Source organism: Kogia breviceps, chromosome X (genome assembly GCF_026419965.1).
Source record: "Kogia breviceps isolate mKogBre1 chromosome X, mKogBre1 haplotype 1, whole genome shotgun sequence".
Taxonomy (NCBI): Eukaryota; Metazoa; Chordata; class Mammalia; order Artiodactyla; family Physeteridae; genus Kogia; species Kogia breviceps.
Window position 1 is genome coordinate 122521584 of NC_081330.1, and position 26355 is coordinate 122547938.

The 26355-nt window shown below is 42.8% G+C and overlaps 1 protein-coding gene across 15 annotated transcripts in view; it reads right to left on the minus strand.

Annotated features, from left to right (window-relative positions):
• BMX (BMX non-receptor tyrosine kinase) overlaps positions 1-26355 on the minus strand; it is a 52942-nt gene that overhangs the window by 5698 nt on the left and 20889 nt on the right. For 4 of the 15 annotated variants that reach the window (XM_067022906.1, XM_067022900.1, XM_059050835.2 and 1 more), the window contains exons 7-17: positions 26094-26269; positions 24535-24606; positions 23822-23875; positions 21248-21302; positions 19867-19946; positions 16506-16633; positions 12508-12582; positions 11632-11803; positions 6155-6371; positions 5207-5271; positions 2413-2531 (exon numbers count right to left, since the gene is read on the minus strand). In XM_067022906.1, coding sequence (XP_066879007.1) covers positions 2413-2531; positions 5207-5271; positions 6155-6371; positions 11632-11803; positions 12508-12582; positions 16506-16633; positions 19867-19946; positions 21248-21302; positions 23822-23875; positions 24535-24606; positions 26094-26269 — 1213 coding nt within the window. Of the gene's footprint in view, positions 1-204; positions 345-2066; positions 2532-5206; positions 5272-6154; positions 6372-11631; positions 11804-12507; positions 12583-16505; positions 16634-19866; positions 19947-21247; positions 21303-23821; positions 23876-24534; positions 24607-26093; positions 26270-26355 lie in introns of those variants that run through there. The other 11 variants (XM_067022899.1, XM_067022908.1, XM_067022901.1 and 8 more) reach the window with 5 other exon arrangements.

Consider the following 26355-nt stretch of genomic DNA (forward strand, 5'->3'; position numbering starts at 1 on the left):
CCTTTTCTGCTGCCACAGTGTTCTAGAATGCTTTGTGGGTCAGGTGTCCTTTCAAGGATCTGATTAAAATCATTAGCTTTTCCTCGGGGAAGTGAATGCACAGCATTTTCGGGCTTCTTTTCCGGAAGTTCACAAGGTATTTTCTGGAATTATCCAGAGTATGGTGGACTCCAGGTTAAGAAACCGAGTTCTGGTCATGGTGGTCGAGAGGGTTGCATTTGGGGCCAGTCAGACGTGCCTTTTGAGGCCCAGGTTTGCCACTTACGGCTGGGCAACTTTCTTAGCCCTTCTCAGCTCTGCTTGCCTTCTGTCATATGCGGATATCTGCACATCACAGAGTTGTCCTGAGGATTGAATAGGATAAAACACGCGGAGCATTTAGAAGGGCACTGGAGACATTTTAAATGCTCTCAAAATGGTGGCCTTTGTGATGTTGTACTGGCGAAGCCAGAGAATTCCAGCACTCAGCCAGCTTCAAAAGCTTGGAAAACTAGAAATATGTAAGAAGGGAGAAAATTGTTCTAGAACCATAACCGAAGTACTAACTTCAAAACTTCTTTGACTTTTAGGGCTACAGATTTTTTGTAAAATATTTACAGTAAGGCAATGTTACAAGTTATGGTGGCTGTGTTTTTTTTAAACAAATATTCTAAAACAACCATCCAAAAACGTGTTGCCCCTTTCACAATTGTCTCTTTGGAAGGCTAACCACTTATCTCGAGAATAATATCATTGCTTAAAATATATGTGGGACTCCTCTTTGAGAATTGCTTTCAGAGGTCCTGGTTTATTTTGAGTATCTTCACTGGGGACAAATTGTTTAAGAATGAATTTAGTTCTTGGAAACAGCCAGAAAATATTTGGAGCCAAATTCTGGCACATAAGGTAAGCAGTCGACCTGGGTAATGCAATATTTTGGTTCAAAACCCAGCTGTGACTATTGAGTAAGGATACCGATTTTAAAACATTTCTCTCATAAGGCATATCAATTGACACAAAGAGATTGAAACTAATTCTGACAAGTTCATCAGCACAAAATGACATCAAGTATTCACCAAAATGCTCTCTGTGGTTTTTCCTTTTTCTGTATACATTGGATTATTTTTTTTTTTTTACAATGAACAATACCAATTTTACAGAAGGAATAATTATTTTTAACAATTGTCACATAGAAAAATAAACAGCTAACTACATTTTTCTTTCTTCAGGCTGTCATGTAGAAAGTCAGATTGTGCTTATGGACTAAGACAGGCATGAAATAGTTCTCAGTTGTATTTAATAGATTCCATAGCCTTATGATAATTTGGAATATTTATCCTGGGCTCATCTGACAGTGATTTTAAACAAGCCTGACATTCCTCCCCATGTAGAAAAATACCAGAAAATCTCCAGAATCACAATTAAAGAATTGTCTCTGTTTTCTAATTACGTTTACTAAATTTCAATATAGATTTTTCAATGAAATAGGGGTCAGCATACTCCTTCTATAAAGGGCCACAAAGTAAGTTTTCAAGGCTTTGAGGGTCATGCAGCCTCTGTGGCAACTACTGTTGCAAGCACAAAAGCAACCACAGACAATACATAAACCATATGTACAAAGGACATGGCTATGCTCCGATCAAACTTTCCTTACAGAAACGGGCCACTGGAATTGGTCCTGCGCCATGGTCTGCTGACCCCTGACCTAAATGATGAATTTTAACAAGGACGCTAGTTGAAGTTGGGATGGGCCAAAGAAAGTGCTGAGTCATGTTTGGTATTTACACCAGGCATGCCCTCCGAATTGGTCAGTTCGGAAAGGAATGATTATCACCTCGCTTCGGTGCAGAAAGTCGATGACTTCTTTTTTTTTTTTTTTTTTTTTTTTGCGGTACATGGGCCTCTCACTGTTGTGGCCTCTCCCGTTGCGGAGCACAGGCTCCGGACGCGCAGGCGCAGCGGCCACGGCTCACGGGCCCAGCCGCTCCGCGGCACGTGGGATCTTCCCGGACCGGGGCACGAACCCATGTCCCCTGCATCGGCAGGCGGACTCGCAACCACTGCGCCACCAGGGAAGCCCCGATGACTTCATTTTAAGCCCTTCACCGTTTTGTACCTTATGCAAACTGGGTTTTAGTTTTCGGTGACTCCTTTTAGAAAACTGAAATCTTCAGTGGGAAAGCTTTTAGCCCTTTTGATTTTTTGAGAAGGTGCTAAGCAGGATGCCAATTATACAATACGTGGCAGACATCCTAACACCAACACAAGAAAGGGTCAGCATCATCTTCAATCCCTTGCTGGTCTCTGGCCATACATGTAATTTTGTAAGTGCTCAGAGCTTTTGCTGAAAATGGATGTTGCTGCTCTTGTGGTTTCCTGTTGTGGAAGCCAGCTTATGAAATGGGGCTGGGTCCCACGTGGCCACATTCTTACCGAACGCCCATACGTCTGACTTGCTGCTGTATTTGAAGTAGTGAAACACCTCTGGGGCTGACCACTTGACGGGAAACTTTGTTCCTACCGAGCTGACATACTGGTCATCAAGAACATACCTGCAGAGGAAAACAACACAGCCCTTCAGCCAAGTATGCAGGACATACAGCCATCCGGTCTCAGTTGAGGGCCTTGGTTTTCTGGATCTTTTGCTTCCTTTCAGTGTGTGAGCTTAGCTAGAGGCTGCTGATGACTTGTAAGCATTTAAAAAATCTCTAACTTTGAAAATACCAAAATCTGAGTGCAAAATATCTGGTGAATAGAAAGAAACACAAACAAGTAAAAGTAAAATCACTCCGAATCGCACCCCAAAGATAACCTGTCGTGCTACCACTCAAGATACATTTTTGCTTGTACTTTCCAATCTTTTTTTCTATATTTACTTTGAATAAAACTGGGTTTCTATTGTATTGAGGTTTGCTTTTATTTTTCCTTTAAGGGCATATCAAGAACATTTTTCCCATTACATTCTCTTCTACAGCCTCATGTTTAATGGCTGACTAGTCTTCCTTCTTACGGATTAACATAATTTGTTTAACCATGTAAGTTACTTCTAATCTTTTGCTATTGTAAACAATGATGGACAGCAGTAATATCCTATGAAGTTATCAAGACCATAAAAATATATGCTCAGGATACGCAGTACACTTTTGTTTATAATAATGATAAAAATGCAATCAACCTCAATGTCCCCAGGCTGAGGAGCGATTAAATATAATATGGCACATTAATAGAATAGTATGCAGCCATGAAAAAAGAGATAACTCTACACTGACCAAAATAAAAAGATGCCTATGGTTTATGGTTAGTGCAAAAGCATGTATAGGTAATGTGATTCCATTTTTGTGGGGACAAACAGTAAATGTCCATATTTGTGTATATGATTAGGTACACTTAGGAATCAGGTGTGAAAGGACAACCACCAAATGTGTCAGCCATAGTTACTCCTAGTGCTGAAAATAAGGGGAATGGTTGTGGGGGGGAGATTCTACTTTTTGCTTTATACACTATTGCTATATTTCTTACAATAAGCATATATTATTTGTACAATTCATCAAGGAGAAGCCCACAAAAAACACATAAATAATGACTACTAACTCAAGAAAATAAAATGAAAATGATGGAGACTGAAACTTTGGATATAATTTATAGGAAAACTTCCCACCCAAAAATGTGTTAGAGGTGTTTATTGTAATTGAAAAATAGCTGAAAAAGCTGGTGTGGTAAGTCGCTCTGGGAAATATAAATAATAGTAATAATAAATAATGCTTCCATAAGATTACATATAGCACCTTCCATACTTCCCTCCCAAGCCCTCAGCTCCTCAGACACCACCAGACACTCAGAAACAACCCTGACACCCCTGACTGGGCTCTGCTCACGACCTAAACCTTCCTTCAAATCATCAGGACCAAGTTCAATCACAGGCATCTGACTACTGTGAACCCAGAGCTTCATGACCAACAGGGCCTGGTGCATGGCCTCCAGGTTCCCTTATTTAGAGCAAGACCTGCAGCCCCCTTTTCCTAAGTTACAAAGAACTTGACAGTATATTCCCTGGACGCTGGCATAACAGCCAGTATTTCTGCTTTGAGAACAAAGTGGGATCGGTTCCCTTGGCCTGGGAGCTTCTCCTTGGCCTGAGGAGCTGTGAGTAGCTTTTTCTCTTGCGCTCAGGCGAGCTCCACGTTTGGAGTGTGGTCGGAGGAGGATGGCAGGAAGCACACAGCTAAAGGGACACCCTGCCAACATTGAGGGGTCCCAGAAGAGGAGCAGCTTCTCATAATGAAATTTGGAGAAGACTTAAAAAAAAATAGATCTTCCTATGGTGTTTTAGGGCCATGCTGGCTAAACATAGAGCTGGCTTTCGTCACCTCTTCAGATCGCTTTGAAACTGCGTTCTCTCTCCTCAGAATGACATGAGTTTGTGTTGAGTGGGCACAACTTTATAGCTGCATTTTGTCTCAATGGCAGGGACATCTACTTGCCCTGTACACTAAACCATGGGCAGTTTGAGGGCAGGGACTCTCCCATACATTTCAGTATCTCTCATAAGGCCTAGGCATTTAGTAGGCCCTCAATAAATGTTTGTTGAATGGAAGGGCTACCATGTATGTCTTCATTTCCTATGTAAAACCATGAAAATTGACTCTGAGGCTTACATAGTATAAGGATTCAGAATTCGGGAAATGGAAGACTTCTTCAACTGCTGTCATACTCACACTAATTTCTCAAATCCTGAAGTGTTGCTAGAATGCTCACCAAGAGAATCTGAGTCTACTGCCTTACCTGATGATACAGGAAATTTAATAAAATGACAAGAAAAATTTCCTAGTGTTAATGCTCTGTCCATCTGAACATATAGTATTAAGAGGAAAGAACCAGAAGGGTTAAAGGAGCCATGATACACACACACACTCAGTCAAGGCTTTTTAAACTTTTCTGGGTTTTTTTTCCTGGCTGTAACATGTTATATTTGAATATTTAGGATTTTCATGGAATTTATTCTTATGTTTAGAAAATATTTATCAAGGTGTTGAAAGAGCTAACAAGGCCTTGGGGCAGTTTCTGAAGAGCAGCCCCATCTTATAGGTGGAGAAATGAGGTGAGCAGAGGTAGAGCGGGGGAGGGGATCCTGGTTTCTAAGTCCCTGATTCAGAGCAGATTCTTTATCCCCATTTTGATGTGAATGGAGACCCTTCCTGCGTTGGTTGCCCTTAAGGAATTGGCTTACCTCGTCATCCCAAAGTCAGAAACCTTCACAGAGAGATCACTGTCCACCAAGCAGTTGCGAGCAGCCTTTAGAGGGAAAACACAATTACCAAGTAGTAAAGATGACCAAGAATCCCCTGACATCAACATCAGACATTTTCCTTTTCTTTGGCAGAGTTCTCAGCAAAATCTAAGATTGCCTATCGCAACCCCAAATGCTGTATTTCAAAGGAAGTAGCTAGAGTGTAGCAGTTGTCTTTATTTTCCTTCGCAATTTTCAATTTTTCGGAATGAAAATGTGCTCCCGTAAGAATTTTGCCTCGAGCATCCATCCTTGTCAAACAGCATGAAAGGTATTAGACATTAAACACGGAACATGAGCTCATCAGTGAGAAGGGAAAAATCATGTCTAGCGGTTCCCTCTCCACACTGCTAGGACACCGTGCATTAACAGGCACTTTGAAGGCATCACTGCTGCACTGAGGACTCCAAATACACTGGCCTCGTGTGCATGGCAAGTTTGCTGTTCAGTGCAAGAAAATCTTAAAGATCAATCAATACCACTGCAAACCAAGCAGAACACTCTCCATGCCCACCCTGACCCAAAGACACAAACTTCATTTCTTGGATTTTTGGTTATCGTACTGAACAACTCCTTTAGCACTAAACCCTTCCTGGAGTAAAGGTAACCTTGGGTTAAATGGTTCTGGGAAACACTAAAGTGACCAAAAGTGTTTCCTTTCCATCTGTTTTCCTTTATACCACAACCTAACTACATAGATCTTGATGGCTACTTCTACTCTTTCTATACTGCAAGTATTTTATTGTGAAATTGTGATTTTGATTACAAAAATGTCGTGTGCTTAAGCACGTCACAAGTGAGCAAAGTATAAGTGAAGATGCCCTCCTTGCCGTCCCTCCCAATGGCCCCATCGCTCGAGGAGGGCTGGGGATCGCTTCCTTTCCTTACCAAGTCCCGGTGTATGAACTGGTGGCTCTCCAAGAAGGCCATGCCTTCACAAACATCATAGCACATTTCTAAGAGCTGGGAGGGCTCAAGTCTTTTCCCATGACTCTTCAGGTAACTCAGCAAGCAGCCATTGGTTATATATTCAGTCACTATGTATATAGGGTATCTCTTTGAACACACTCCGTAGAATTTCACCAGCTTGGGATGGTTGAGTTTCCTGGAAACAACAGATGTTCAAAGTTCAATACTGGGCTCCCCTGGTGGCGCAGTGGTTGAGAATCCACCTGCCGATGCAGGGGACGCGGGTTCGTGCCCCGGTCCGGGAAGATCCCACGTGCCGCGGAGCGGCTGGGCCCGTCCGGGAAGATCCCACGTGCCGCGGAGCGTCTGGGCCCGTGAGCCATGGCCGCTGAGCCTGCGCGTCCGGAGCCTGTGCTCCGCAACGGGAGAGGCCACAACAGTGAAAGGCCCGCGTATCGCAAAAAAAAAAAAAAAAAGAAAAAAAAAAAAAAGTTCAATACTGAATTTCCATACTCCATTTTCCAGATGTCCTGAAAACGAATCACTGTCAGATTTTTGTGTGTTTTAATTTCCCTCCTTCTACTGGAATGGAGGAAGAGTCTGATTGTGGGAGCATTAGCCTTTGGAAGCAGAAAAATGCTGCCTCCTCTTGGATATTCACAACCTCAGCAGCCGTTAAGCTGCTCTGGGTGCTTGTTCAGCTTTCCTACAGAGAATCAGGGAAGCAGTGGTCTGTTGCCTCAGAAATCCTGCTTAGTTTCGTGGCATCTTGAGAACTTCCATCGCTGATTTGGAGGAAGCTATACCCTAGGAGAAGTCACTTCCGTTTTAAAGCATCCAACTTTCATGTCTAAACCTTTCATTAAAAAAATAGAATATGAAGGGCGTAGGTAAAGTGAAAATAGTTTCCACGTTAGAGAAGTGAGATTAGTTCTGATTTTCCTTTCTTTTTAAGAAAATTTCATTTTGCATTATTGTGATGTTATTTTTTTGATGATAAACTTAGAGAATAATAACCACGTGACATAGCACTTCTAGTAGGTCATGACAGCTATTATGTTGTTCATCAACGAGTCCTTATGTAATTGATCTATTCTTATCAATTTACAGGATGCTTCTTTTTTTTCTTTTCCATTATGGTTTATTACAGGATATTGAATATAATTTCCTGTGCTATACAATAGGACCTTGTTGTTTATCCATTCTATATATAATACTTTGCATCTGCTAGTCCCAAACTCCCAATCCAACCCCCCCACACCCCCTCCCTCTTGGCAACCACAAGTCTGTTCTCTATGTCTGTGAGTTCTGTTTCTGTTTCATAGATAAGTTCATTTGTGTCATATTTTAGATTCCACATATAAGTGATATCATATGGTATTTGTCTTTCTCTGTCTGACTGACTTCACTTAGTATGATAATCTCTAGGTGCTGCAAATGGTATGATTTCATTCTTTTTTATGGCTGAGTAATATTCCATTGTAAATATGTGCCACATCTTCCCTATCCATTCATCAGTCGATGGACACTTAGGTTGCTTCCATGTCTTGGCTATTGTAAATAGTGCTGCTATAGATGAACTTATTTGCAAAGCAGAAGTAGAGTCACAAATGTAGAAAACAAACTTATGGTTTCCAAGGGGGGAAGGGGGGGTGGGATGAATTAGGAGACTGGGACTGACATATATACACTACTGTATATAAAATAGGTAATTAATGAGAACCTACTGTATAGCACAGGGAACTCTGCTCAGTGCTCTGTGGTGACCTAAATTGGAAGGAAATCTAAAAAGGAGGGAATATATGTATATGTATAACTGATTCACTTTGCTGTACAGCAGAAAGTAACACAACATTGTAGAGCAACTATACTCCAATAAAAAAAAATAGTGCTGCTATGAACATAGAGGTGCATGTATCTTTTCAAATTATAGCTTTGTGTGGGTATATGCCCAGGAGTGGGATTGCAGGGTCATATGGTAGCTCTATTTTTTTTTTTTTTTTTCCGGTACGCGGGCCTCTCACCGCTGTGGCCTCTCCCGCTGCGGAGCACAGGCCCCGGACGCGCAGGCCCAGCGGCCATGGCTCACGGGCCCAGCCGCTCCGAGGCATGTGGGATCCTCCCGGACCAGGGCACGAACCCGTGTCTCCTGCATCGGCAGGCGGACCCTCAACCACTGCGCCACCAGGGAAGCCCGGTAGCTCTATTTTTAGTTTTCTGAGGAACCTGCGTACTGTTTTCCATAGTGGCTGTGTCAATTTACATTCCCACCAACAGTGTAGGAGGGTTCCCTTTTCTCCACACCCTCTGCAGCATTTGCTGTTTGTAGATTTTTTTGGTGATGGCCATTCTGACTCGTGTGGGGTGGTACCTCAGTTTTGATTTGCATTTCTCTAAAAATTAATGATGATGAGCATTACAGGATGATTCTTTAATGTTCAGATGTGTAAAGTAAATTAAATTTAACATGTCAACTTGACAATTTTTTTAACAGATGAGAATTCATTAAATATTCAGTTATTTTCTTCCCCCTTAGTTTAACTACAGGGACATGGGTGATCATGTTACTCAAGGCAATGAGCTGGGTTATGCATATTTGAGCAGTTTTAGGGACCTGCATTGCTCCCTTCAAAGGGAAGGCTTGTGGTGGGACCAAGGTCTATCACCCAATAAAAGGTGTTCCATGAGCAAATTCAGTCACTGCCCAGCGGGCACATGGTAGGAATACCATGTCAATTGACACCTCCCACATTTCAGGCCTCCATTTGACCGTTACATTTGAGATTTAACAGTTTCTCCTGATGATACAGTTTGGACTCTTTCTCTATGACTAGGTGATTTGTTAATGACTTTTTAGGATTCTGTAGGATTACCAGCTCTCTAATAGCAAAAAATATCTTTTAAAGTTACACCGTGACACAGGGGTTACACCATGACCCTAAGGGAGTTTCTGTCAGATTTTTCTGTTCTGACATCAAGGACCCCTAACCCAGTTTTATGACAGTACAATTGCCAGAGACAGGATGAGCTACATAATTTGCAGGGATCAGTGCAAGGTGAAAATGCAGCGATCCTTGTGTAAGAATTATGAAGAATTTCAATGGTGACAGCACAGCATTAAAGCAAGCGCGGAGCCCTTCTAAGTGCAGGAGACCTCGACACTGTGCAGGTTGTGTGCCCGTGAAGCCAGCCCCAGCCAAAGGCTTCTGTTTGCATAGCACCTCTGCTTCCAAACAATTCGGCAACTGCAGTAAAAGTGGTTATTCTGGCTCTCCGGGTACCTTTGGTCTTCATAAAGGAATGACTGAGGAAATGGACACTGGAAGGTCTGCTGGGTTTGGGTCTCTGCTCTGCCACTTTTACTAGCTTGGTGACCTTGGGCTAGTTATTTAACATTTCTGTGCTTTAGTTTCCTACCAAACACAACAATGTTTTCCTACCAAAGACAACAGTGGTACATCCCTCATAGCCTTCTTATGAGGATTGAATGCACTAATGTTTATAAAGCACTCAGAGAGATGCCTGTAAACACTGTATATAAGGGTTTAAGTAAATTTTTTAAAATGTTGGGGCTTCCCTGGTGGCGCAGTGGTTGGGAGTCCGCCTGCCGATGCAGGGGACGCGGGTTCGTGTCCCGGTCCGGGAAGATCCCACGTGCCGCGGAGCGGCTGGGCCCGTGAGCCGTGGCCGCTGCGCCTGCGTGTCCGGAGCCTGTGCTCCGCAGCGGGAGAGGCCACAACAGTGAGAGGCCCGCGTACCGCAAAAAAAAAAAAAAAAGTTACTCCTCTGTAGCAGGCTAGGCTTTATGATTGCAAGTGTCTTTGACCAAAGGCCTGCTATAGCATTGTTTTTCGTACCATGCTGATTGGTTCCTTAAAGTAGGATGAGCAGCTTACTGTCCCAGTTTGCCTGGGAATGAGGGGTTTCCCCGGATGTGGGACTTTCAGTGCTGAAACCAGGAAAGTCCCAGGCAAAAATGGATGGCTGGTCACCCTTCAAAGTCCGATTCACCATGCTGACAAGAGGTATAATCATTAAAAGAGTTCTTTGTACTTACATACATGAGGGAGAGAGAGAGAGAGAGAGAGAACACATATGAATTGCCAAGAGCTGAGAGCTGCGCTTGGAGCTGAGGCCCATTAGGAAGGGTATCTTCATTTATCAGATGAGGAAAGAAGTAGGGTGAGAAAAGGATTTTTCCCACACTGTGTTGGGATATTGTCTGTAGGGCGTTACTTTTGAGTAGTGCCTTAGTCCTGGCCACTAGAAGCTCGTGCCCTCGGGCGTGTGCTTTACAGGGCCCCACCCTGTTCCTCATTCCACCGCATACCTCCCCACAGGACAAAGAGGCCAGAGGGCTAAGGAGCCGTGCCCACTCAGAACCAGTGTATCGCTTTATCACTCTTGGGGTACCAGGACTCTGGAATCCCCTGCCCACAAAGTACTGAGGCCTCTTCCAGGACCTTTGCAGACTCTCCCTGGTCTGTCTCCCCAAGAGGGAACCACGCTATTGGTGTGCCTACCCCTAGCCGAGAGAGTTGTTTGTGGGAGACACAAAGGGAGCTCGATGTACTGAATGCTATGTCTGCACATAGGCACTGAGTACAGGATGGGGCTGGGGGTGGGAAGAGAAAGGGGAGGGGTGGAGGTTTTTTTGGGGGGCAGCATGGTCCAGAGGCTGACTTCTCTAAAGAGCCTTGAGAATTCTAAATTTGAATACGACCTTTCAGGTGGTTGTGAAGGTATACGTGTCAAAGGAGAGACACAGAACCAATTTTGTGTAATGGTGTGTTAAATTGATTTATAACTTCTAAATATTTGTATCTATGATCTGTGGATTCTTTTTTTCCTGTTGAAAAATGGTGCATTTTTAAATTAAAGTATAGTTGATTTATGATATTGTGTTAGTTTCAGGTGCACAGCAAAGTGATTCAGATACACACACACACACACACACACACACATACACTCTTGTTTACAGTCTTTTCCATTATAGGTTATCACAAGATATTGAATACATTTCCCTGTGCTGTACAGTAAGTCCTTGTTGGTTATCTCTTGTACGTATAATAGTGTGTAGGTGTTAATCCCAAACTCCTAATCTGTCCCTCCCCCAGACCTCTCCCCTTTGGTAACCGTAAGTTGGTTTTCTATGTCTGAGTCTATTTCTGTTTCGTCAATAAGTTCATCTGCGTCATATTTTAGATTCCACATAGAAGTGATATCATATGATATTTGTCTTTCTCTGTCTTCACTTAGTATGATCATCTCTAGGTCCATCCATGTTGCTGCAAATCGTATTATTTCATTCTTTGTTATGGCTGAGTAATATTCCATTATATATTCTATGATATGTAGACTCTTGATTCAGGCCTTGCAAATGTTAGGGACAGATCTGTTAGCATGAATGTCCCCTCATGGTGGGGGCAGACCACCATTCCTCAGAAGAAACTTACATCATGGTCTGGGCCTCCTGGAAGAACTCGTCTTCTGACATGGAGCCCTCCTTGATCGTCTTCACAGCAACATCATACTGCCCCTTCCACTTGCCCAGATGGACCACTCCGAACTGGCCACTTCCCAGCTCCTTCAGCAGGGTGATGTCTTCTCTTTTCAGTTCCCAGATTCCTAATAAGGCAAGACAGACACTCTTTAGGATGAGAATAGAAGGCTTTGGGGCTAACAGCTTCCCAAGTGATTCCCCCTCCGATGAGAGTTTAACACTGACAATAGGAAGAACAGCAAGACCTTTTCATTTCAAGTTGATCACTTAAAACGAAACTCCTCAGTGATGCGGTCTTATGATCTGTCAGACCACATGAACAGTACTGTTCGTGAAGCAGCTATAATTATTGACAAGAAAAGTCACAGTGGAAAAACCTTTGCCAACCAGAGGCGTCTTGGAAAGCCTTGGTGTCAAAATGTGCTCAGTGCCCTTGGCTTAGTAAAATATCACTACACTTTCTTATAAAATAAACTGTGGTCCAGGTTGCAAACTGGCTCCCCTGAGCAGGCAGAGAATCCCAGAAGAAGAAGGGACAGGCAGAGTGGGGGTCTAGAGGCTGATGACTGGGTCAGCCTTTTTGGTAACGCTGGGGACATTACAGGGCTAGGTTGCGAGGACAGAAAAGGTTTCAGTTTGTTCACGAAAACGAATGAACATATTAGAGCTGAAGCCCTCCCTGGCACAATCTGAACAGGGATCTCCACCCTGTCTTCCATCTTTTTTTTTTTTTTTTTCAGTAAATTAACCATATATATATATATATATATATATTTAAAACGAAAAATGGTAGGAGATGGAGTTTAAGAACCCAAGGGCATGTCCGTACCACTTCCCAAGGACACGGAGATGGGAACCTTGTTGGCGTTGGTTGACACAGGGTGGCGGAGTCGTGTGATCATGCCTGCAATGGAATCAGCGTCATATCATCACACGATCACATTACATCACATCACATTACCTTACATTGGTTCACGCCTCTCTAGAGCAGCTGAAAAAGCACAGGGTTCATGATGTTGTCATGCAGAGAGAGAATCCATTCTAACCATATTCATCCTGTACTTGTATTAATTTGCTTGACTTGACTAGCTAGTTCTATGTAAAGCAAAAATTCAAAGAGTAAAACTATCAATACTTTATGTGATTTTTAAAAAAAAATCTCATCAAAGTTAGTTGCTTGATGGAATCTTTTTTTTAAAAAAAAATGTCTCATTTGTATTTTGCTGGCTTTTCTTGTTTTAATTATTTTATTGCATTTGTAGCTAGCCATCAACTATATTTTTAAATTGAAGCATAGTTGATTTACAATATTATATTAGTTTCAGGGGTACGGCACAGTGATTCAGTATTTTTATAGATTTTACTCCACTTAAAGTTATCACAAAATAATGGCGCTTTTCCCCTGTGCTGTACACTATATACTTGTTGCTTACTTATTTTAGACATAGTAGTCTGTATCTCTTAATCCCCTGTCTCTATCTCGTCCCTCCCCCCTTCCCTCTCCCCACTGGTAGCCACTAATTTGTTCTCTGTATCTGTGAGTATGTTTCTGTTTAGTTATATTCATTCGTTTTATTTTTTTAGATTCCACATATAAGTGATAGCATAGAGTATTTGTCTTTCTTTGTCTGACTTACTTCACTAAACATAAACCCTCTAGGTCTACCCAGTTGTTGCAAATGGCAGAATTTCATTGTTTTTTATTTCTGAGTAATATGCCACTGTATATACATATGCCACATCTTCTTTATCCATTCGTCTGTTGATGGACACTTAGGTTGCTTCCGTATCTTGGCTATTGTAGATAAAGCTGCTATGAGCATGGGGTGTGTATATCTTTTCAAATTAGCGTTTTCATTTTCTTCAGGTATATACCCAGGAGTGGGATTCCTGGGTCATATGGCAGTGCTATGTTTACTTTTTTGAGGAACCTCCATGCTGTTCTCCACAGTGGCTGCACCAATTTACATTCTCACCAACAGCGCAGGAGGGTTCCCTTTTCTGCACATCCTTATCACCGTTTGTTATTTGTGGACTTTTTGATGGTAGCTGTTTTGGCAGGTGTGAGGTGATAGCTCACTGTGGTTTTGATTTGCATTTCTCTGATGATTCCTGATCTTGAGCATCTTTTCATGTGTCTTTTGGCCCTCTGTATGTCTTCTTTGGAAAAATGGCTCTTCAGGTATTTTGCTATCTTTTTATAGTCCCATATTTAAGTATTATACACAGAGCACATACATTTGGTTAAAAAAAAAACAAATCCAAACAGTACACAAGGGTACAAGAAAAGAAGTAAACCACTTGAATTTTTTTTTTAAATGAGCTTATTCCTAAATCGCATTTGACGGTCAAGTCATTTTAATTGTTTACATGGAGTTATGGTAAAGCTGGGTTAAAATAATCAAAGTATTTATAGTGGCTCAAAAGAACTCATTTTTAAAAATGTGTGTTTCTTGCTTTACATGTGTAATGTTTCCCAAGTACTGGGAGCTATCACACATGTTTCATTTCTCTCCTTCCTTTTTTCTCTATCACTTGTCTAGTTTTTACATGAGTGGTCTCTTGTAAATCCTGCACCTTTAATTAGCAAAAAAGAAAAAATCAACACACTCCTCCAAAATATGTGTATATATAATTGCTGCTGTGTTGATACAATATGTGAATCATAGAATATATTCACAAATAGAAAACTTAAGAGAATGAGATTTTAGAAACAAATCAAAAGAAACATTTTAGTATTTTCTTCCAGTCCCCTGGGGAATTTCTTGTGTATCCTCTGGAGTGGGATCATTCCACTTGGAGACACAAAACCTTTTCCAAAGTGTATTTTTCAGGTGCCACATGTTAAAATAAACAACTGAAGAAATTGGGACCATGGAAAAATACAAATAAAAACCAAAATCAACACCAGGAGTAAGACCAATCCACCTACGTGCCTGTGAGCGGGTCAGGTAGAGTTGCACAAGTTTGATGCTGATCCCACAGCTTATTTTTTCTCACTGTTGGAAATTCATCCAGCCACTGCCTGTAAGTGGAACTAGTCTAGATAAGACATATTTAGAGTGGCTTTTTAAATTTTAATTTCATTTTTTAGGTTTATTGAGGTTTTATTGACATATAACACAGGTGACTCTAAGGTGTACAACTGTGATGATTTGATACATGTATATAGTGCAAAATGATTGCCACGATAAGGTTAGTTAACACTTCCATTACAAGGGATTTCTATATATTTTTTATATTATTTTATACTATTTGTATCAGTCAATTAGGCAAAATTTTAAAAGAGTGATAGCGGGGCTTCCCTGGTGGCGCAGTGGTTGAGAGTCCGCCTGCCGATGCGGGGGAAGCGGGTTCGTGCCCCGGTCCGGGAAGATCCCACGTGCCGCGGAGCGGCCGGGCCCGTGAGCCGTGGCCGCTGAGCCTGCGCGTCCGGAGCCTGCGCTCCGCAACGCGAGAGGCCACAACAGTGAGAGGCCCGCGTACCGCAAAAAAAAAAAAAAAAAAAAAAAAAACCAGTAAGAGTGCTAGCACCCAGGGTCCGTGAGGATGAAGTGTTGCTGTTAGTGGGAGCATACGTTTCTGAATAGCATTTGACAGTGTCTGAATTCTAAACATTCTTAACCATTATCTCAAATCCCACTTTTAGGAAATTTGGCTACAGAGATACTCACACAGGTACACAGAGCTGTGTTTGCATGAAACAGCCATTGTTATGTGAAGATGTTGCATATGATGCAGCTGCTAATCAGTATACGGTTCGGTGAGTGAATTATGGAGTAATTCTCCAATAGACTTCCATGGAACACATCAGAGTGAGCTATACACATGTGCCTGGAAAGACTTCTAAGACATGCAGAGTAAAGAAAGCAGGCTGAAAAGTAGTATGTACAGCATGATCTCATATCTGTAAACATATAATGTGTGTACATACATATATATTACATATATGCATATATATAATGAATAATAAATGTTAGTGTCAGCATAGAAAACAATTCTGTCAAAATAGACACCAGCTTGTCCATGAAGGTTATCTCTCCGATGATGCATATTTGTCTGCTGCTTGAATTTTGCAGTCATCTCACTTCCGTAGGCAGAAAAAAACCTGCAAACATTTTTTTTTTTGTGGTAGGCGGGCCTCTCACTGTTGTGGCCTCTCCCTTTGCGGAGCACGGGCTCCGGACGCGCAGGCTCAGTGGCCATGGCTCACGGGCCCAGCCGCTCCGAGGCATGTGGGATCTTCCCGGACCGGGGCACGAACCCGTGTCCCCTGCATCGGCAGGCGGACTCTCAACCGCTGCGCCACCAGGGAAGCCCTGCAAACATTTTTATAAAGAGAATCTCTACTTCTAAGTCACTGAACTCACTCAACTTCATTTTTCCTGGCATTATAGAGTGTATAATGTTATATTCCAGGAAATGTAGGTTAAAAATCAGAACAGTCATAGGGCTTGAGAGCATTTTTCCCCTACTTTCATGATTCCTTATATAATTAAGAGTATTAGGAGCAGGGGGGAGGGATAAATTAGGAGTTTGGGATTAAAATACACACACGACTATATATAAAATAGGTAAACAACAAGGACCTACTGTATAGCACAGGGAACTACATTCAATATCTTGTAATAACCTATAATAGAAAAGAATATATATATAATATATATATTATATATATATATATCTGAATCACTTTGCTGTACACCTACAACATTGTAAATCAACTATACTTCAATTTAAAAAAAGAGTATTAGGAGGGTCAGTAATAGCCAAGAAAATTCATATTTATCAACAAGGACCCGTAAAAGAAAAACTGAACCAAGTTACCTGCTGAATTGTGTCGATGATAGTGAATAAGCTTTGGAATGGAATCAAAGCAGTAGTTTTCTGCCAGGTACAATTTGTTCTCGGCATTTGTATGCACATGGTAATGTTTGACCGTTCCTTTATTATCACTAGTAAGGAAGAAAGAATGTTAGGATGTTTTGAATAAACAAGTGAAGCTTGATTACATAATGGTTAAATCATTATTTTATGTGCATTTGCAAATTTTAGAAAGGGAAGTCAGAGGTGGCTTCTGAGTCTTGACATCTAGTGCTTTTCTGGAGGTGTCCACGATAATCCGTAATTAAGGAAGAGGGCTCCTCTCTGAACTCAGTGGATCCTTTGTGCTCATACAGAATTCATCTATAATAAAATTCCCCTTTTCTGTACCGTTCTTCCTTTAGTAAGTATAAAGCCAGCATCTTCCTTTGGTGACTGAGAGCCCTGCAGTTTTCAGGATCATTATTCTGAACATTAATTCTCTTTTAGGATAGTAATGGAGATGCAAAGGTCATTAGGCTGTGGATGGGAAGCTCTTTGGGGAGTGGAGTGTACAGGTTGGAGTAGGTGGGAGTAGCCTTAAATTCCTCATGAGAACTTGTGCCTTTTCCCCGTAAAACTTTTTTTTTTCTGTTGCTCTACTTGTAGAAAATGGTGGTGAATTGATGCATGTCGATTTAGGCTAACCAGGAATGATATGCCTGTCTTAGATTTTAGAGTCTAGCATAGCAGTCAAGAACTGGGCTTTGAGTACATTTCTATTGCTGACTAGCTACCTCATCGAGTTGTTGTAAAGCTCAGATGAGAGTATGTATATATCAGTTGCACTATGCTTGGCCCATAAGAAACTGTCCATATATTCTGGTTGCTGTAATGTCAGCCTCGTTCGAATTACAATTATAAAAAGGAGAAACGGGCTTCCCCGGTGGCGCAGTGGTTGAGAGTCCGCCTGACGATGCAGGGGACGCGGGTTCGTGCCCCGGTCCGGGAAGATCCCACGTGCCGCGGAGCGGCTGGGCCCGTGAGCCGTGGCCGCTGTGCCTGCGCGTCCGGAGCCTGTGCTCCGTGACGGGAGAGGCCACAGCAGTGAGAGGCCCGCGTACCGCAAAAAAAAAAAAAAAAAAAAAAAAAAGGAGAAAGGATGCTTTCTTGTTGCGTATGGCTCATTGGCTCTTGGTCTGGGCATCACATTCACTCCAGCCGAATGATGGTGTTTCATTAAAGAAGCCTTCTGTAGTCATTCATTGAGATTCTTTTCATTTGTTTCCTCATCTAGTTGCTGATGCTTTTTCTACCTAGCCACCTTCAAAAATGAATCTCTTGTCAAGAAGCTTAACTAAGAGGACTTCTGACATCAGGTTTGGCTGAAACTGGAGGCCCTGAGGGCCACAGAGCTTTTGATATTCAGTGAACCAAGCCTTCTCCCCCTTCTTACTGGGTTGGCTTTAGTCAGCATCCAAGTTTGCAAGCTAGTACACGAGGTGCACCGGGGATGTGGCTTCTGGCACTGGAAAATGCCATGCGAATGCTTATGGTACATGCTGTTATCTCAAATTGGAGGTAGGCACTCTGTAAAAAAAAATTGCCCCAATAAAATAACTTTTTCATCACTTAATTATTTAAAAAATACATATATGCACCACAAGGCAGGGCACATGGAGAAACCACCAAGGCCCTTCAGTCACTCAAGGTCGTTCAATCCAAGCATTAAAAAAGGGTCGCACGCATAGCCTTTTTTTTTCAAATGGCCCTAATCAAGATTTGACCAGATTCTTATTCCAAAACATTGGGTGGTTTCAGCATAGACACAGGGATATGACTGAGGGAACGTGAACTTGGCTGTTGACAGCTTGGCTTCAAGTCTGTCATTTATTAGTTTTGTTTTTGTTTGTTTGTTTGTTGTTGCGGTATGCAAGCCTCTCACTGTTGTGGCCTCTCCCGTCGCGGAGCACAGGCTCCGGACGCGCAGGCTCAGCGGCCACGGCTCACGGGCCCAGCCGCTCCGCGGCACGTGGGATCCTCCAGGACCGGGGCACGAGCCCTCGTCCCCCGCATCAGCAGGCGGACTCTCAACCACTGCGCCACCAGGGAAGCCCCATTTATTAGTTTTGAGGGTGGTCTTATAAGCTCTCTTTGAGAGTGGCATGGACATATACACACTGCCAAATGTAAAACAGACAGCTAGTGGGAAGCAGCCGCATAGCACAGGGAGATCAGCTCGGTGCTGTGTGACCACCTAGAGGGGTGGGATAGGGAGGGTGGGAGGGAGGCAGACGCAAGAGGGAGGTGATATGGGTACATATGTATATGTATAACTGATTCACTTTGTTGTAAAGCAGAAACTAACACGCCATTGTAAAGCAGTTATACTCCAATGAAGATGTTAAAAAAAAGAAAAAAAGAAAAGCTCTCTTTGAACCTCAGTCCTCTCATATGTAAAATGGTGCAAATAAAAACAGCTTTCCTGTTTGCTTCACAGGATGTTTAGAAGGAACAAAAAGGCTAACAACCAATGGGAAAGTGGCTTGTAAAACTCTGGACGGGGACCCTAATGTTGGTGAGGGTGACTTGCCTGAGATAACCGTGGGGCCTTATGTACCCAAGCATGGGGGGGGCAGGTAGAATTACTGTTTCCCAGAAACAACAATGCTAGTGATTACTATTACTTTATTAAGTGTGTGCTATGTGCCAGGCGCTGTTCTGATCCAATATGTGAATTAGCCCACTTCATCCATAGAACATAATAATTGTTATTATGTCCACTTTTCAGATGAGGCAGTTGAGGCACACAAGTTAAGAAACTTGCTTAATGTCATAATGTTTTGAAATGGCAGAGTCAGGATTTGGACTCAGAGGTGCAGCTTAACAGCAGAACTCTTAACCACACCAACAGGACAGCACCCTAGAAAGAAGCCATCCAGGGCACACAGCTACACTGATTCAACCTCCTGCTCCCACTGGAAAGACTTACTAAAAACCAGACACTGGGGTAGGTTTCTCAGCTCAGCATGTGGCTAGGGCCAAGAGTGTAGAGGCACCATTGCTATTATTTTTCTCTTTCTAGGCTTAGGATGAATCAAGGGGGAATAACGCAGGATTCCTTTAACAAATGTTAAAGGCTCGCCATGCACTGGGCGCTCTGCTGCTGTCTGGGATGGGCAGGAGAGAATCGCCCAGAAAATAGCCTCTTGATAGTATGGGGTGGGGCGGGGGAAGGCAACTACGAATGGTTGCATTCCACGGAAATACTGTGATCCCAAATTCCAGAGTTTAAAGATGGGATCTTATCCCAAAATGTGACTGAATGACCAGCATATTCAAAGAACATACACAAGAAGATGAAAGAAGTCCGCATCATACTTACTTCATAGCCTTACTAAACAAGGACACTGTGTACATTCCCGCCTGGCTGGAATTTCTAACCATAAATGCTCCTTCTTTTCCCTAAATAGGAAGGAGAGTGTGGAAGGGACAGAAAACATTTTCATTATTCTTGAAAACGATTTGCCCTGGTAGGTGGTAGGAAAGTAGATCTTTTAGATCCACTTTAAACATTGATGGCACAGTTGGGACAGAAGGGACCCCTGGTTTAGCTTTCCTCCTTCTCTCACTCAGTGTCTTTATAGATCTACCCTGTGTGCTTCAACTCTTCCTCTCCAGTTAATTTTTAACCTTCTCTGATAATCTTCCCTGTTTTGTGTTTGTGCAAGCCTAACATTTTAATCTTTCAGAATTAAAATTTAAAATCACATATCACCATATCGTGCCCTTGGAAGGGTTTAGAAAACCAAAGATGCAGAACAAATCATTTATTAAATTTATGCTCAACTTGTCTTTTGGAATGTGCTGATTCTAAGCAGATTTAGATTTAGACCAAGTGGATATTAAACCGTGCGTGTGACAAAATACCGACTTAGGTAGCGCTCACCACATTCTCACTCGTACCCGTCCAAGAAATAATTGCTGTGTTGTATGAGGTTGAGCTATAGCAAAGTGTCACTTTTGTAGGTCAAAGGAGTTTGCAGTTGGTAAGTCCATTACCAACTAGTAACAAAATCCGATAGATTTGTTCCCCGTCACATCTGCTGTACTCTGGTTTAGGCGCTAATGGTTTTAGTGACAGGCTTGAAGTATGAGGTACAGATGGCCCCCAGGAAACCATCTCTCTGTATATTCCTGCCCTGTGTGGTCCCCTCCCACATCGACTTTGGGCTGGCCCAGGTGACTTGCTTTGGCCAGTGGGACGTTAGCAAACATGACGAGAGCTGAGACTCTGTAATTGCTTGCACTGAACTGTGGGGCTTGGCTCCTTCAACCACTGCCTTGAGACGACCGTGCTGCGAGGAAGCCCAAGTCAGCCACGTGGAGATGGAATCCGGCACCCTGGCTGACTACCCCAGCTAACCCCACCCTTAGTCAATCCGCCAGCTAAACGCAGCCACGTGCGTGACCTTAAGCAAAACCTGCAGAACTGCTGGCCCAGCTGACTCACTGAACAGTGACGAATCATAAAGCTTGTTGTTTCGAGCCACTAAAGGGTGGAGTGGTTTCTTATAGAGCACTGGGATCAGAGGAAGCGGCTAGACGTGGAGGGTCTGGCAGCCCACAGGGTGGACAATTAAACACTCTGATGTCTTGACTGTATAATTAGCAGTAAGGTTTCGACGAGCAGTGAGTGCATTACCCTCCGCGCCCAACGATAGAAAGACATTCGTAGAGGCTATTTTGAAGGCTAGGTTGCTTACCTTTTGCCTCAGTAACTGCTCAGATTGTGACCTGGAGATGTTACCCGCAAACCAGCTGCAACAGAAAGGAATTCCATTTTGAGAATTAATAGTTTTTAATTGCCTAACTTGTCACTTAACCTTCTCACCTGTAAACGGAGGCATTGGCCCAGATCAGGGTTTTCCAAACCTGGCTGTTGAAGAGGATCACCTGAGGGGCTGTTAAAATCGCAGATCCCTAAGGCTCCGCCACCCGATTGTGATTCTGGGGTGCGGCCTGCGTATCCTTCCTGATCATTTCCCCAATGCATGCCTCTCACACCCCACTGGAATCTAGAAATGATGGAGATAGAGACTGTCTCTATGGTCAGACCTGGGCTTTCCAAGTCAAAGAAAGCCTTCCAATTCATCTAAATGCGAAAGACTAAAATCCATGATTAGAGGTTTCTCTCCCTTTGGTTTAAGTCTTTGTCATCTGTTAAAGTATAAATATCTTTGGATATTTTTTGTGCTAGCATTTCTCGGTCATTTTTCTTTTTAACATCTTTATTGGAGTGTAATTGCTTTACAGTGGTGTGTTAGTTTCTGCTTTATAACAAAGGGAATCAGTTATACATATACATATGTTCCCATATCTCTTCCCTCTTGCGTCTCCCTCCCTTCCACCCTCCCTATCCCACCCCTCTAGGTGGTCACAAAGCACCGAGCTGATCTCCCTGTGCTGTGCGGCTGCTTCCCACTAGCTATTGGTCGTGTATATATGTCCCTGCCACTCTCTCACTTCGTCCCAGCTTACCCTTCCCCCTCCCCATATCCTCAAGTCCATGCTCTAGTAGGTCTGTGTCTTTATTCCCGTCTTACTCCTAGACTCTTCATGACCATTTCTTTTTTTTTCTTAGATTCCATATATATGCGTTAGCATACAGTATTTGTTTTTCTCTTTCTGACTTACTTCACTCTGTACGACAGACTCTAGGTCCGTCCACCTCACTACAGATATCTCAGTTTCGTTTCCTTTTATGGCTGAGTAATATTCCATTGTATATATGTGCCACATCTTCTTTATCCACTCATCCGATGATGGACACTTAGGTTGCTTCCATGTCCTGGCTATTGTAAATAGTGTTGCAATGAACATTGTGGTGCATGACTCTTGTTGAATTATGGTTTTCTCAGGGTATATGCCCGGTAGTGGGATTGCTGGGTCGTATGGTAGTTCTATTTGTAGTTTTTTAAGGAACCTCCATACTGTTCTCCATAGTGGCTGTATCAATTTACATGATCACCAACCAATGAGGAATGCTCATTTAAATCTATTCTGAAATACATCCCCTCTTTTTAAAATTTTATTTTATTTTTTTTGATTTTTTAACATCTTTATTGGAGTATAATTGCTTTACAATGGTGTGTTAGTTTCTGCTTTATAACAAAGTGAATCAGTTATACATATACATATGTTGCCATATCTCCTCCCTCTTGCGTCTCCCTCCCACCCTCCCTATCCCACCCCTCTAGGTGGACACAAAGCACCGAGCTGACCTCCCTGTGCTATGCGGCTGCTTCCCACTAGCTATCGGTTTTACATTTTGTATCTCAGTCATTTTTATCTTAGTTTGAATGATTCCAGTAGTTGCTTTCCAAAGGGTAGATGTTGGGGAAGAAGCTACGGTTAAAGGGGAACTAAGAGGTGGTGAAGAGTGACATGTACTTTGTAAATGCTCTCACTGTACTCGTAGCCAATGATTCAGTGACAGCACTCGTACAAAACCAGAACTAGAAATATGTGTTATCCTAGTGTCCAACTGAATTGGTCGCTGTTGGGTAGCAGGTGTCTGAGAGATGCACTGTGCCTTATTACTCCCACCTCTCCTTAATGCCAGACTTGAAGTCCAGGAGATGATTATTTTGTCCCTATTTGTTGTCGAATGATAGAGTCTTAGATTTTGGAAAGGACCTTAACAGCCACTTAAGACCACCGTGTCTCAGTGCAGTTGGGGTGATCACACATTCTTATTTGCCCAGAGGAGTCGAGTTTGTGCCTGATGTCCAGATGTAACATTGAGCAGTGCACGCTTTCTCTTCCTAAAGTGTCCTAGTTTGGATGTTCAATGATAAGGTCACTCTAGGAATAGGAACCTCTCAACACAAATGCTGTGATATTCAAGGCTCGGTTGTGCTACCTTGTAAAATCACTGCATCAGAACTAACTTTACAGTTGGACTCAACGCCAGTAAGAGCCTTTAAACATCATCCTGGCAAGGGGCCTCCAGGGAAGAAATAATTAGCAGAAGTGTCGTGGGCTGTATCTATGAAGTCAAAGCGAAATGAAGAGGGGGCCAGGTATGTGCTAAATCCCAGGAATATTTGCAGCTGATTTAGATCATCCAGACTGGGGAAAAATACTTTCATTAGTAACAACCCAGTTCATTGTCACCCATCCTCCAGATACATGGCCCAGAACCTCACATGAGTGTCTCCATGTAAATACAGCCTCCTGAGCAAGTCTGAGCCATCTGCTTATAACCTTAGGGGAAGAAAACAATAGAAACATCTATGTCTAGTTTTACAGAAACACAGAGGACTTTCAGAACTCACTCATAGTCATCAAGGTTTTCCTCTTCTTCAGATGAACTTGACTCAGGGGATCCCCTTAAGAAGAGAGGGAATGACATGAATACAAAAAAAAAAAAAACAACCAAGAAATAATCCAAGTGCCTCACAGTGCCATATCAAATCCCACCCTGCTTTCATCCATGTGAATGAAATGTGGACTGTTAGCTTTCCCTTTTTTGCACTTGGGAAGGTGTCAGCCAAGTGAAGAGAGAATTGCTTAGAAGTTGAGCTCATGCCCAGTTTCATGAGAAATTGGCTCCTTGATACAGAAGGCTCCCAGGAATGTAGATTTCTTTGACTCTGTCAGAAAAGCGGGCTCATGAAATAAATGAGGACGCTTCCGGGAGAGCCGTGATAGAAAGCTGGAGAAAATCGTGGTTGTGTACAGAGCTTTTCTCAGAGAAGAGTTTCTCAACTCTATGTTGTTTTCCCTCCTGCTAGAGATGCCTGAGCCCGGTATGTCCGTGTTCATGAGAACACCAGTGTATATCATGAACGATGGGTAGGAAATATCAGCGTGACCCAGAAGCCATCACCTCAGACCACCTTCAGGGTTCAGAGAAGCAAACTACCTGGATTTGTTTTATATTCACCTTACAAAGTAAAGGCTAGTTGCAAAATTATTACAAATGTGGTTAGTTTGCCTGCAGAAGGAAGAAATCCTGGGTGTAAAAGAATATCTGAATTTGATTTACCATGACATCTTTAAGGTGCTGTGATCTACAACATTTCTTTCCCTTTCGTTACTGCATTCCAGATCTTCACTGCTACAAAAAAGAGGGATACATTTCGTAAATTGATGTTTATTTATAAATGTCAAATGACACAAGTCATTTTGTTAGGCATGTTTCAGCTTTGACAGTTTGACCCATATACGTCAGTCACTTGGTTTGGAAATGGGAGCTAATGAGTCATTTTCACACTTTCATCCTTGCAGGGACTCCGCTAAAAAGCAGTTAGTTTGACAGGGTGCCTAAACAAAAGAGAATTTTTACTAATGGCTCATAATAACCCCAAACAGTAGAAAACTTGGATTAATAAATCATCTTGACTGGGTTTGCCCTGATTTTCTTGTATGTATGCAGGCATTCTGTTGCTGACATATTTGAAAATAAGTTATTTTCCTCTTTGCTGTTACGATTGCAAAGGAAAGTCCTGAAAATACCAAACCGTTTAACTCCATGTGGACACAGATGGATCTGCAGGATTCTCTGCATCCTCTGCCACCCGTCATTTTCTCTCTCTCATTTGGGGTGTGAAGCGGTGCGTGAGGTCTCGGAGCCCAAAGGCTGTGTTATTTGCAAAGTACAACCTACTTCCTGTTTGCGACCTACTTCCTGTTTGCCGTCACAGCCCAGGGTCTTTTTCAGAACCACACTTCAGTGAATGCCTGGAGAAGCCCCAGCCCAGCAATGCCTCCTTCCCCAGCTTCTCAGACAGCCTTGCTCACTAACATAGCTTTTTCCCCTTGAGTTCTTCGTAAGAAAACTCTTACTTAAAAATGCGAAGCGATCTATTTAGCCTTTTTGTGGTTTTTTTAAGAGCACGTGGCGAGTATCCATCAATTGTGCCTCTCTTCGGTTTATCCGCATGCGGGAATACTCTACAGACATTCAAAGTAATCAGGCAGGTTGCACAGCACTGGGAACGTAACGAGCGCTACTGAACTCTCCACTGCAAAATGGCTAAGGCGGTCACTTTTCCATTACGTTTCACCACAGTGAACACTTCAAAAAAAATTAAAAATTTAGTATGTGCTCACGTATGCAAATGGGAAAAATGTCCCCGATGTTAAGTGAAAAGAGGAAGTGGTAAAGAAGAGTGTGTGGGCAAAGGTGTACATCCTGAGAAGGCAGCCGTGGCCTCGCTTGATTTACTAGTCGTTTGGCCAGGGGTGCCGAAGTACATTAAAAAGTAGCCCACTCTAAGCTCTCTCGGACAGAGGATGTAGTTTAAAGATTTGGTTTTCTGGAACGGGGGGTCATTTGGAGGAAGAGGGGAGAGAAAGGAAAGGGAGTAAAATGCTCAAGTATTACTTAGATCATCAGATGGGATCATCTAAATGGAAGGTCTGTGCTGCGGAGTGTCAGCAGGGCCCCCGCTACCCAGGCTTCCGGCTCCGGCGCTGAACATTTTCTCAGAGGGCATCTCTGTCTCAGCTGAGGCCTGTGCGGACCGAGTTGAGGCTCAGCTCCAAGGCAGTGGGGCAGCGTCTACTCTGCGCCGCACAGCCAGACTGAAAGCTGGGGGTTACCTTTTCAGTCTTCTGACTTGCCACCGGTCAGGGAAGTCTTCTCTCGGCATAAACCACATGTTGACGTTGGACCGGGAACCACAGTTTTTCTTGGAGTCACTGTCATACTGAGCTAGGGCGGTACTTGGAGATGGTTCATCCGTCTTGAGAACAGGAACTGCTCGAGGAATCTTCAGCTTTGGAGGATAAGAGATTTTCGTACATCACAGTGAGGCACAGACGCATGAACTGGGGACTAACAACCAAAGTATACTAGCTCTTA